Source organism: Mastomys coucha, unplaced genomic scaffold, assembly GCF_008632895.1.
Source record: "Mastomys coucha isolate ucsf_1 unplaced genomic scaffold, UCSF_Mcou_1 pScaffold14, whole genome shotgun sequence".
Classification (NCBI taxonomy): domain Eukaryota; kingdom Metazoa; phylum Chordata; class Mammalia; order Rodentia; family Muridae; genus Mastomys; species Mastomys coucha.
The window spans coordinates 84646739-84660036 of NW_022196896.1; the positions used below are offsets into that span (position 1 = coordinate 84646739).

The 13298-nt window shown below is 43.9% G+C and overlaps 1 protein-coding gene across 1 annotated transcript in view; it reads left to right on the forward strand.

Moving 5' to 3' along the window:
• Positions 1-13298, forward strand: part of LOC116089178 (aldehyde oxidase 2) — an 89712-nt gene that overhangs the window by 46691 nt on the left and 29723 nt on the right. Inside the window, exons 22-27 of the mRNA XM_031368841.1 lie at positions 845-978; positions 2625-2712; positions 4310-4396; positions 5213-5404; positions 7810-8037; positions 12494-12589. Coding sequence (XP_031224701.1) covers positions 845-978; positions 2625-2712; positions 4310-4396; positions 5213-5404; positions 7810-8037; positions 12494-12589 — 825 coding nt within the window. The remainder of the gene's footprint in view (positions 1-844; positions 979-2624; positions 2713-4309; positions 4397-5212; positions 5405-7809; positions 8038-12493; positions 12590-13298) is intronic.

Genomic DNA, 13298 nt, shown 5'->3' on the forward strand with positions numbered 1-13298 from the left:
ACAACAAAACTACAGCAGCAGCAACAACAAAAACACTGTTTATTTGCAGCAGGCTTAGTTTGACTGTGATTGGATGGCATCCCTAATTTTTCCCTATACTCTATTTTATTCTCTAAAATAATCATTATAGATGATTTTAGAGTCAAGACATCACTTTAGACCACATTTATACTACCCCAGACAGAAAATGCTCTAGGCTTAGGTCACAAACCTAAGTAGGATCCTATTAGTAGGATGTCAGGCATCTATTTATTGCTTTCCACCAGTTTTGGTCTTATAGGCTCAGGCGTTTGACCAGGAGTGCGGCTTCCAATAAGAACCCAGGATTTTGATAGTTTGGGGAAGATTAACAGTGTTTAAAAATGGCCCAGAGACTAGAAGCAGTGGTAGTACATACCTTTATCCCCAGTATTCAGGAGACAGAGACCAGTGGATCTCTGTGAGTACAACTTGATCTACATAATGAGTTTTAGGACAGCCAGGGCTACATAGTGAGACCCTGTCTCAAAAACCAACAAAATAGCCTGGCAGTGGTGACTCACGCCTTTAATCCCAGCACTTGGGAGGCAAAGGCAGGCGGATTTCTGAGTTCGAGGCCAGCCTGGTCTACAGAGTGAGTTCCAGGACAGCCAAGGCTATAAGAGAAATCCAGTCTCGAAAAACCAAACCAAACCAAACCAAACCAAACAAACAAACAAAACTGGGCCAGAGCCCCCAGCCTGACCTGGGATTTTCTCCACTGTCTTACAGTAGTAGACTCTAGTGGACTCTGCCCTAGTTACATTTCTGGAAACAAAACCCCTTGCTGCCATCTTACTCTTTTTAACCTCATTGTCTCTTACAGAAAACAGTGTCCTCTGCCTTAAACATCCCGATCAGCAGGATCACTTGTCATGTGAAACGAGTGGGTGGAGGCTTTGGAGGAAAGGTCGGGAAACCAGCTGTGTTCGGAGCAATCGCTGCCGTGGGGGCTGTCAAGTAAGTCTACCTAGGGGCCAGAACTGTGAGAGAGGCTGAGCCCACAAGATAGCAAGTAGCCTGACAAATGAACCCTGGCTGCAGTCAGAGCCTCCTCTCCGTTTCTGGGTAATTCAGGCCCCTGTGGGTTTCTTTGTAAAACATAGATAATTCATACCTGCCCTGCTGCCCTTTTTGGTTTTGTAAAAGTGAACTAGACCCATGACGTTGACGATGGTACGGGGCTTTAACTAGGAAAGATGGGACAGTTGACTGCTTCCAAAACAGAAGAGCCCATTCCTGAACTTCAGGGAAGATGAGTCATTTAGATGAGGAGCAAGGCACTCTTTCCAAGTTCATCATTGCCCCATAATGCTGCTTCAGCCAGAGCAGGATGGAGTGGGAAAGAAAGACTTTCCCCTCCCCCTCCAAGCGCTGTCTTGGCGGACGGAAGGGAGTCTTTGGGCTGATCTCCAGAGAGGGCTTTGCTCTCCATGAATATTCACCACTCAAATTCAGCGGGCACTGGTGTGGCTGGTTCTTATTGTCTTTGACAGGGTGTGTTGTCAGTGTTGGAAAACAAAGTGGGAAAGAAGCAGGAGGGGGTAGCAGAGGAGGAGAAGGAGCAGGAGGGGGAAGGAGGGGAACGAGACGCTGTTTAATATTTTGTCTGAGTTTCAGTATGCAAAGCTCCGACGTCCCGCTTCCTTCGACAGCCTCTGTGTAGCCCAGAGAAAAATCCTGAACACTGGGACATGCATGTTCATCCCCAGCTCGGGGAGGAGAGAAGCGTGGCTAATCTCCTCTCCGCTTCTCTCCTCTACCAGTTATTGAAGACCTTGTGCCTTCTGCCTCTCAAGCTTGGCCACACCCAGTTGTCAAGTGAAGCATTTAAATCCCAATGCCCCTGCGAGCCCTGACATCAATAAATTCCAAAACTTGCCTGTGACCCCACCGTGCAGCCAAGTGTGGAACTGTGCCTCACGATGCATGCTGCCTCGGCACACAGTGGTCACACGTTAAATGACCTGAGAGCAGTCCAAATCCCCCGAGGTCATAGAAATTCCTACCTGAAAAACACATAATTTTTTAAAAATTAAAAAAAAAAAAAAGAAATTCCACCTTCCCATCCAAATCCCAGACCTTCCGAATCAGAATTATCAAGGGATGAGTCTTGAAACTGTACAATTAACTGGCATTTTTCACTGATGTTAACACTGCATCTACCCATTCACACTCTCCCTTTATAACATATGCAAAATGGGTGGATCTGGGTGAAAGTCAAATTTGAAGCCATAAGGACAGAACTTAGCTGGCAAGTAACATTAATCCTTTTAGACATACCTCTAAGCACTGAATTGCAAAGCACAAAGAAATCAGGCAATCATCCATATTATGCCTAGAAGATTGTATACAGATTAATAGATATATGTGTGATGGATAGATACATGGATAGATAGATGGATGGACAGAGGACTAAATGAGTAATAAAAATGGATGGGAGGGTGAAGGGTGGATGAATGAGTTTTACATGTTGTAAATAGATGTGGGTAGAGAATAAAATAATGACTTGAATAAATAGGTGGATATGTGGATAGCTGAATAGATAAATGAGTGGATGGACAGATGGATGAGATAAATGGAGATCTACAATTTGTTTTCTGCAGAACTGGCCATCCCATTCGCCTTGTTCTGGATCGTGAAGATGATATGTTAATAACTGGGGGAAGACACCCATTATTTGCAAAATACAAAGTAAGTACTACAAGTGAAATTATTAAAATGCCTCATTTTGTTTGAGTGGCTTTGCCCTTTTCTATCATTTTGATTTTGTTGAAATCTAAAAACAATCAGCATTTAAAATATCAGATGAAAATGGCGTGCATTTTGGATGCTCATGACACTTTATAATCAGCTTTTCATTTAGTATATAATTGTAAAAAATGTAATGAGGAAACTTAAATTTTAAATAGTAACTTAAAGGCATTGTTTGAGGGCCTAGGGCTATGGCTTAGTGGGTAAAAGTTGCCACGCAGACCTGAGGACCTGAGATAGTCTGCCTAGGACACACATAAAAGCTGAGAGGCTGAGGCTTGCAGACACAGGGTCCCCGAGGCAACTTGTCTGGAAAGAGTAGCCAAGAAACTCTGCATCAATAAATAAATTGAACAGGCTGGCGAGATGACTCAGCGGTTAAGAGCACTGACTGCTCTTCCAAAGGTCCTGAGTTCAAATCCCAGCAACCACATGAAGGCCCACAACCATCTGTACAGCTATAGTGTACTCATATATGTAAAATAAATAAATAAATCTTTTTTTAAAAGAGTAAATAAATTGAAGTGCAATCAAGAAAACTTTCTGACATTATCCTTTGGCTCCACATACATGTGCATTCACACACATGTAGACACACATACTGTGTAAAAAAAAAAAAGCACTGTTAAAAGGAATAAGGATTTATATTTTTAGAGATTCCTCAAAGAGATTCCTGCAGGGGGAGAGAAAAAGAAAGATGTTCAAATATCATGGCTATAAGAACAGCACTTTGTAGTAGAAATATTTAGAAACAATTTGACAATTTGCACTGCAAAATAATCTCTAACAGAAGTCCACTAACTGGTGAATTTAAATTATTCAAGTCACACTTGCTCCATTTTCTTCCAACCGCAATAGAAACACTGTTTAAATATGTGTGCTGGCATCTAGTAGATGATACTATCTTTCAAATTTGTGATTGCGTCCTTAGGACCATTCTGTTGTGATATAAGATTACAAAACATGCTTTATTAGGAATTTCTTGAGCATACACATCTGCTTTCCAACCTGGTTTTACCACTGCCATAGATTACTGCACCATTCCATTACCTATGTCGCTATTTACAAAGCACTTTGGCCACCCAGTAAGACAAGTCCAGCTCATGAATTTCCCAACCTCTGTTCCCGAGGCTTTCCTGTGACATGGATAACATGATTCATCTCCATGCACTCTGGGATCCCAGAGACTTCCCAGTGTGGAGAAAACCACAAACTAAATTAGAAGGAAATCTAGGACAGAATGGTGGAGAATCTTCCAAGAGTCAGGAGAATGAGAGAGGCCATTTGCATTCTGGGAGTCAAGCAAGAACTTCCATACTGAGTGTGAAACCAGGATTGCCTGCTGAAAAGAAAGGGCTCAGAAAAGCTTGGGTCAAGAAAGGCCTTCTTCAGTCAGACGCTGGAAGGCAAGGTCATAGCAGGCAGGTGCCACAAAAAACAAACTGGAGGCAAAGTCTCTCCACTTCAACATGGGACTGAGGGGTGACTCACACTTGGTAAGCACATTTTAAGTAAAATATCCATCGTTTGGTGACAGGTGGGATTCATGAACAGTGGACGAATCAAAGCCCTAGACATTGAATGCTACATCAATGGCGGTTGCACACTGGATGATTCAGAGCTGGTATGTGTGTCAGAAACCACTGTGCCCTTTCAGAGATAACATGCAAAATCCCTAGTTGTGTAAAAGTGTCTTCTTTTTTTGCCTGATATAATTGTCACCTTGGGGGCTTACTGCCTCCATCTGCTAACCTGGGCCCAGTCCTGGAAGCTTCTAGTCTCTGTACAATCTAATCTAGGCCTAGAAAGTTTTCAGTCTCTGAGACTTAATGCTGAATGAGCTCACCCTTTCTAGTTCTTTCTGAACTCTGGCTGGCTGGTTCAACTCAGCTGTTCTGGCTCAAACTCCTGTCCAAGGTGATTGATGCAATCTGACTCCTCTCTCAGCCTCTGAATTTTTGCTCTATTTGGCCTCAAACTAACTCTAGCAATCTGGTCTAATCTTCTAGCTCCCTCTCATTCTCTGGCTTGTTCTGTCTTCCTGTGTCTAGCTTGTTCTCTCTTCAACCTGCCTCTGTAAAACTCTCTCCTGTGCATTGCTCTCTCTGAAGTAGTCTTTCTTTTCTCTGTTCTCGTGAGTCTTGAGCATATCCTCTTCTGTCAAATCTCTTCTGATTCATCACTTTGCCTGCCACGCAATTAGACATCACTTTGAAACAAGGCTGCTTCCTTCTACAAACTAGCTTTACCTCCATTGTTTGGGACGAAAGGTGCGTTCTAAGGCTGAGACACACCACAACTAGAAACAGGTTTTTTTCCAGTATGCACAACACAGTCTTGAGGGATTCACAGTATGATCAAATATCCTGCAACATAGATGAGTCTTTATGGAAAGTTGGGCAGTGTGTCTAATATATGTGGCTGTCTCCTTTTCCTTTAGGTAACAGAATTTCTTGTACTAAAGCTGGAAAATGCATATAAAATCCGCAACCTCAGACTCCGGGGTCGTGCCTGCATGACAAACTTACCATCCAATACAGCCTTTCGTGGGTTTGGCTTCCCACAAGGAGCCCTGGTAACAGAATCCTGCATCACAGCTGTGGCAGCCAAATGTGGCCTTCCACCAGAAAAGGTAAGATTATAATGAGGCAATCGTTGCCGGGCAGCGGTGGCAAACGCCTTTAATCCCAGCACTTGAGGGGCAAAGGCAGGCAGATTTCTGAGTTTGATGGTAGCCTGGTCAACAGAGTGAGTTCCAGGACAGCCAGGGATACACAGAGAAACCCTGTCTCACACACACATATAATATATATACATACATACATATATGTATGTATATGTATGTATACATACATATACACATAAAATCTCAGGGTGATCTTGAAATGAACACCCCGATACATATGTGCTACAGATGCATCATATCTTTGTCCTTTTGTGTGGGTCTATCTATTGAATTAACTCACAGAAATTGAATTGCTGGTACACTTGAAAGCTTTTTTTAGAGGGCTAAAGAGATGGCTCAGTGGTTAAGAGCACCGACTGCTCTTCCGAAGGCCCTGAGTTCAAATCCTAGCAACCACATGGTGGCTCATAACCATCCGTAATGAGATCTGATGCCCTCTTCTGGAGTGTCTGAAGACAGCTACAGTGTACTTATATATAAATAAATGAATCTTTAAAAAAAAAAAAAAGAAAGAAAGCTTTTTTTAGAGATACTGTCCATATTTAACCACTTGAAAATATTGTTCTGTACAGTAACCCAGAAGGCTTGTGGGGTACAAGGGAGTTGGAGCAGAGTCAGGCTGACTCCGGCACCAGCTGTTGATGACATCTTCTGCTCCTTACCTGTTCAGTCACATCTGAGTGCACGCCCCGTTGTCTACCCTGTCTCCTCAGTCCAGACCCACTGCTCCAGCAAGGATTCTCTATGTGTTGTCTCTGGAAGATCTTTGCACCTAAATTCAATGGGACCTCCGGGTTTTCATTTGATTGGCAGAGTACTTCCTCAGCACCAGAGAACACCTAATCCTATATACATAGCATATATCAGACTAATAATAGATTTCCTATAAGACTTCACAAAAGGTACCCATGGGTACAAAAGAGGAAGGCATTACATCAGGATGAGGATTGGGGGACTCAAAAAATATATATATCCTTCTGAGAAGATGGCACAAGGTTTAGCTTGAGCAATGGTAGATGGAGAGGCGATCTAAGCAAATGGAACAGGAGGAACAGAGACAGTGGCCTCTGTGCCCAGGATGCCAAGACTAGCAGGACAAGATGACTTACTTCATAGAGTCTGAGGAACACATACATTTTTACAAAAATATTCATTTTCATGGGGCCGAGGATGTAGCTCAGTGATAGAGAGTTCAGCCAGCATTCACAAAGCCTTGGGCTCCAACGCCAGAGCTATACATACAAATAGAAAAAGAAAAAGAAAAAGAAAAAAGATTTTATAACCTGCATCGTCTTTAAAAATCCTGTGTTGCTACTGGCGACAGTTCGGTATTCGTCTACTTCTATCAGAATAAGTTGGAGATAATGAGAGCACCCCCCAGGCATTTCCTGCAGGCTCTCCTTTCGTGGATGTTGACGTTCCCAGGATATGAAGCAGATCCTGTTCACTCACAAATTTGAAAAGATTTAACCATGTATTCAAAATGCAATCAGAAGATTTGAAGATCTGCTATTTGTCATTATCTGTTTTGTGATTTCTTGATAACAGAACAATCTTCAGTTAGGGGGGTAGAGCCTGGCTTCAATACACTCTTTACTGACTCTGCTCCAGCCCCGAACACTAATTTTTTTTTTTAAAGAAAACTGTGAGCCCGGCAGTGGTGACACATGCCTTTAATCCCAGCACTTGGGAGGGACAGGCAGGAGGATTTCTGAGTTCAAAGCCAGCCTGGTCTACAGAATAAGTTCCAGGACAGCCAGGGCTAAACAGAGAAATCTTGTCTCAAAAAAAAAAAAAAAAAAGGAAAAAAAGAAAAAGAAAAGAAAACTGTGGCCCAGTAAGATGGCTCAGTGGGTAAAGGCCATTGTTGCCAAATTTGACAACCTGAGTTTTATCCCTGAGAACCACATGGTAGAAGGAGAAAACTGACTCCCAAAGGTTGTCCTCTGACATCCACACGTATGCCATGGCATATACACACACACTCAGAATATAGGGTAGATAAGTAGATAGATCATACTTAGAAAGATGGATGGATGAACAGACAGACGGGTAGGCAGGTAGGTAGGTAGGTAGGTAGGTAGGTAGGTAGGTAGATACCCAACCTCCCAGGCCTTCATTATACTCCCTTTTAGACTAGTCACTGTCTACTGCACTGCCCCTTCAGACAGAGAGACCATAGTTGGTGCACTAGTGAGGAGATGAAAACAGTCCCACCGTTCTCACAGCAGCCATGCCATTCGAAAACAATGGAAAAAGTCTGCCCTCCCCCAACAAACTCTATGCTTCAGCAGAAGCAGTCCAGCTGGCAGCTCACTGTAAATTCTGATGGAATGTCACACTTGTTTCAGATTAGGGAGAAAAACATGTACAAAACCGTTGATAAGACTATCTACAAACAAGCGTTCAACCCCGACCCCCTGATAAAGTGTTGGAACGAGTGTTTGGACAAGTCTTCCTTTCACATCAGAAGGACAAGAGTGGACGAGTTCAATAAGAAGAGTTACTGGAAGAAGCGAGGCATCACTATTGTCCCCATGAAGTTTTCAGTTGGCTTTGCTGCGACAAGCTATCATCAGGTAAAGTTCACACATACGCAAGTCTTGGTAAATGACCCTTATGTCCAACACAAGCTTGGTCCAATCAACTGATTTTGGTGTTCGAGGATGCCACATTTCCACAGCACAGGTCCCTTCCTGGATATAGATAGGAGAAATGTCCAAAAGCATGAGTAGCTCCATGTGGTAGTCGGAGAAATGTCAGTGTGGCGAGAAGCTTTGGTGACAAGCCTGAGGACATCAGCCGCATGGCTGCCAAGGTTGGAGTTTGGGAGAATTGGCCCCAGATTCTATGCTAATCTGAAGGAACAGGAGCCCACAGGCCCCTGTGTGGTTTTCTGCTGAGGAAGGGGTATCCCACTTGCAGGAATGTCTGGGATACCTGCCAAGTCTCAGGCAGAGAAAGCATTCTACTGCTTTCTGACCTGGCACTTGGAGCCGCCTCCCCAAGAATCTGTTGGCTCTGGTGGGGAAGAGAGGGTGGGCTCCAGAATTGCCCTGGAGAAATTGGCAAGAGGAGAAGGCAAGTCTTCCACAGGCAGAGGGAGGCAGGAAAGCAGCATTCCCATGGCTAAGACCTCTAAAGAGTACCAGGCCTGAGCTGACAGATCTTTGAATCGCAGTGAGATACTGGGACCAGAAAACGGGTAGAAATCTAGGAATAGCTATCCTTACTCATTGCTATCAACCCAGGTCAAAAAATGCAGCAACTGGGAAAGACTTTGAAGTGCTATGTGCATACTATCGAAAGCGTTTCTCCATTCATACCTACTACTGGCAGCCTATCTTCCCCCAACCCCTCCCTACACACAACATGCACACCCACACATGTACACACGTGTATACACACATGCACACATGCACGCATACACACATGCACACATATATACACGTACACATGTGTGTATACACGCATGTACATATATCCATACATTACACACGTGTATACACATGCACATATATACACGTGTACACACGTGTGTATACACACATGCACATGTATACACATGCACACACATACACACATGTACACACATGTATACACATGCACACATATACATGTGTACATATATACACATGTACACACGTGAGTATGCCTGCACATATTGTACACACGTGTGTATACACACACATACATGCACATACACACACCCTGTGAGCGGAAGCCCCTCCTAGGAAATAAAAGCAGCAGTTGATCCAAATCCTTAGTCAACTGGAGTCAGAAAGGAAGCACTGAGCCATTCTTGCCCCATCGTTTGCTGGGTATGTGACATTCAAGTTGTTCAGACTTTCTGAGCTTTAGCTCCATCAACTGTAAAGACTAACAATAATACTCTCTTAGGACTAATGAGGACTGGCTGAGAAAATTAATATAGGGCACTTGGCAAGATTCCTTGAACCTTCTGGAAGTCAACCAGGGTAATCCTTAGCCCCTCCCAAGAAAGCCCAGACACATCTCTCAGGGCTCTTTCTCCCCTGACCGGTAGGATAGGATGCCCTCAGCTTATGGGCCATATCCCTGCTTGGGTCCAGTGTGACCATTCCATAGACAAGTACAAGATTAGTTTTCACATCCACTAACTTGGCTGAATCAATGGACCCTGGATGGTTTTTCTCTGTCACCAAATATTGTATCTTTGCCAGCCTAGCTTGAACAGCAGCTGGTGACTAGTAGACAAGTTCGACCATCGTAGTAACTACCCAGAGTTAACATAGACCCCACAAATCAAGGGTTAAATCCACAGATCGTATCCACTCTGACACCAGCTACAAATTTATACGTCTGCCCATATGACTACTAAATTGAGATGCGCCCCCTCACTGCTATCCCAATAATGACTTTTTTTTTTAGCTGTAATGATTTTCTAGAACAAATCACAAAACTCAGGAAAGCTTTTTACATTGTACATTACCAGCTTTTTACATTATCATTACCGGCTAATATAAATGACACGACTCAGAAGCAGCCAATGGGAGAGATGCCTAAGGCGTGACACGAAGGGAGGGACAAAGAGCTTGTCTTCTGGGTGTTCATCCCCCAAGAAGTGTACAGAACCCAGAAAGGTGCAATGGGACTGGAATACACCTCACCAGCAGCTCTGCTCACACACAAATACACACACAGGCTGCCCGCTCACCCTGAACCTAACTGGGTACCTCCTGGAGCTCCTCCTTGGCAAAAGATAGCACTTTTCAAGATTTAGAAAGTGCCCGGAAGTACTGTACTAAGAACCAGAAACAAGACTAAGTACCTAGTTTCTTTGGTCATCAATAGGGTCCCTGCTCACCATAACTACAGCCCCTCCACTCTCATCCCTGGGTGCCAATTTTTCATCTTGGCCACATTAGAAGAAAGCTTTACCTCAGCTGATGATTTTTAGCCTCCATCTGAAAGGCCTCCAGCTTCCCCACAGAGCTGTAAATTGATATGCCCAAGAACCACTTGGCCAGGTCTGGCAAGTGTCATTCCAGGTCAGCTGCTGACACAGCTGGACGGCCTCCTCACAAACAGTGGGAAGCAGAGTGGCACAGGCTACAGTGAATAAATACTATTATTAGCACCATGCCACTCCAAGCTCCCCAACCACTCCAAGCCATCCAGGAGCCTCCAGGCATCTCCAGACTGGGAAGAAAAACACCACCTTTCCACCCATCTAATTTAAAAAAATCTACATAGTGTCTCTGTGAGTCCAACCCGCTCAAAGTTCTCTACACAGTCACACAACACCTGCCCTGCTTAGGGAGTCTCAGAGCAGAGTTTGCCATGCCCCTGGGATTCCCTGTGGTAGGTACAGCAAACATACTGGGCAGCTCAAAAAATGTATGTGTATGTATAAGTGTACGTGTATGTATAACTATATGTGTATGTATAAGCATTTGCATATATGTATGGATCCTACAGTTCTATAGGTTGAAAATTCAGAGTCAAGCTATCAGTAGAACCACTCTATCTCAAAACCTCTTCCATCCTCTTCTGGCTCCTGCCCCTTCTTGGCTTATGGCAATATAACTCCACCAGCTGATTTTAGCTTCCTGGGCCATTATCCCTGGTGTTGCCCCCAGAGTCTACTAAGGACGCCAGTCATTGAATTTGGGGGGCCCCTTCTACTAATCTGGCCATCTTAAAAAATTGTATCTGCAAAAACTATTTCCAACTCAGGGCATGTTCTAAGGCTCCAGGTGGATGTGAAGTGGGAGGAGTGAGCCACTGTTGCACCCAGAACTTGAAAGGAAGGATGGAGGAGGGGATGGGGATTTCCCAGATAAGGTCAGATGCTGCAGGGAGTCTTAAGTGAGTGGACAGGTGGAGATCGGGGATGCATCCAGGAACTGAAGACAGCACAGCAGAAGCCAGGGTGGAAGAGGAATTATGGTAGGATTGAACCTGGGACAAGGCAAGAAGAGACAGTAATGTAGTGGGATGGGGGATGAGACCAAACCCTAAAGGACAGCTGTGACAAAGAGCGGGGCTTTCAGCAATGGGTAGCAGGGAGTCACCTCACTCACTTCTGTCCCTTGCCTCTACTCATTGTCAAGTCAGGGGACCCAGAGCTTTACAAGGGGAGTTGGATCTGACTGCCCAGCTCTCACAGAACCCATTTTCCATAGCCTTAAGTCACTGAGATTCTGCGCGACAATGACTGAACCTCAGCCTGTGTCCCTACCATCTTATGTCTCGCTTGAAGCAGCTTGCTTGTGTTTATGTGTCTAGACAAGATCAGGAAACTATTCCTCTCAGTAGCTTCACAACCATCCCTAACTCACTTGACTTTCGAGTAGTTGAGACCAGGTAGGCATGATCATATATGATATTAACCCTAGCACTTGGGGACTAAGGCAGGCAAATCTCTGTGAGTTCAAGGCCAGCCTAAAGGAATTCTAAGCTGGCTAAAACTACAGAGAAAGACCCTGTCAAAAAAAAATCCAGATTGCCAAGTAGGGTTGATTACAGTTGACTTTTGATAGAGCAGAAGTAAGTTCCAAAGCCCTATGGGGAACCTCACATCTCTGACTTCCCTGTTCCAGAGTGTAAGGTTTCACTACCTCATTTCTTTTCCTAAATTTTTAGAAATTATTTTATGTGTATGAGAGTTTTCCCTGCATATATATATATGTATATATATATGTATATATATGTGTACAAAGACATATATACATATATATAAGATATATATATGTATATATGTATATATAGATAGATACATATATGTGTGTGTGTGTGTGTGTGTGTGTGTGTGTGTGTGTATGTCTTTATACCATTTGTGTGCATTGCCCATTAAAACCAAAAAAGAAAGTTGTATTTCCTGGAAACTGGAATTACGTTTGTGAGCTGCCATGTAGGTGCTGGGAACTGAACCTGGGTCCTCTGGAGGGTCAGCCAGTGCTCTTAACCCCTAAGCCATTTCCCCAGCCTCTCCCTCACCTCTTACATTGAATTTACCAACCCTCACTGAAATGCTCCTGGGTTGTTTTACAGGCAGCCGCACTCGTTCATATCTATACTGATGGCTCTGTGTTGGTGGCACATGGTGGCAATGAACTGGGACAAGGTATTCACACCAAAATGTTACAGGTAAAATCAAGAAAATTCATCTTTCCACACATTGTAGACGTGACTGAAACTTGGGATATCTTTTAAGGTAAATGATGACGGTACATTCAAACAGAAAGACCTTGACTAGCTGAAAAGCTTCTTGCATATAAACTACAGTGAATACTGTGACAGAAATCCCATGCATATACAAATGCTCCTGGAACTTGGCCAGGAGTGAGAGGTAGAAGCCACCACTCATGAGCCAGCAGGAACACTATGACTGAGGCTCCACACACCCACATGAGCTAACAAGGAATTCGAGAGAGCCAGTGACTCAGGAGGCAGAGACAGGCAGACCTCTGAGTTTGAGACAAGCCTTATCTACAGAGCAAGTTCCAGGACAGGCAAGAACTACAATAGTGAAGCCCTGTCTCAGAGGACCAAAAAAGAAGAAAAAGAGGGGGAAAGAGGAAGAAGAAAGAACAAAGAAAGGAAAAAGAAAATAAAAAGGGAAATCAACAGAAAAGTTCATTTGTGTGTGTTTACCCCGGCTCATGCATGTCCATGCACGCTCAGATAGTACATGACATATGTGGAGGTCGGAAAACACTTTAGTCAGTTCTCTCCTCCACCACCTGAGTTCTGGGTATCTAACATAGGTCTTCAGGCTCGGCAGTAAGAACCTTTACCCGCTGGGCCAACTGACCGGCCCTGACCTGTATGTATGTATATATATATATATATATAT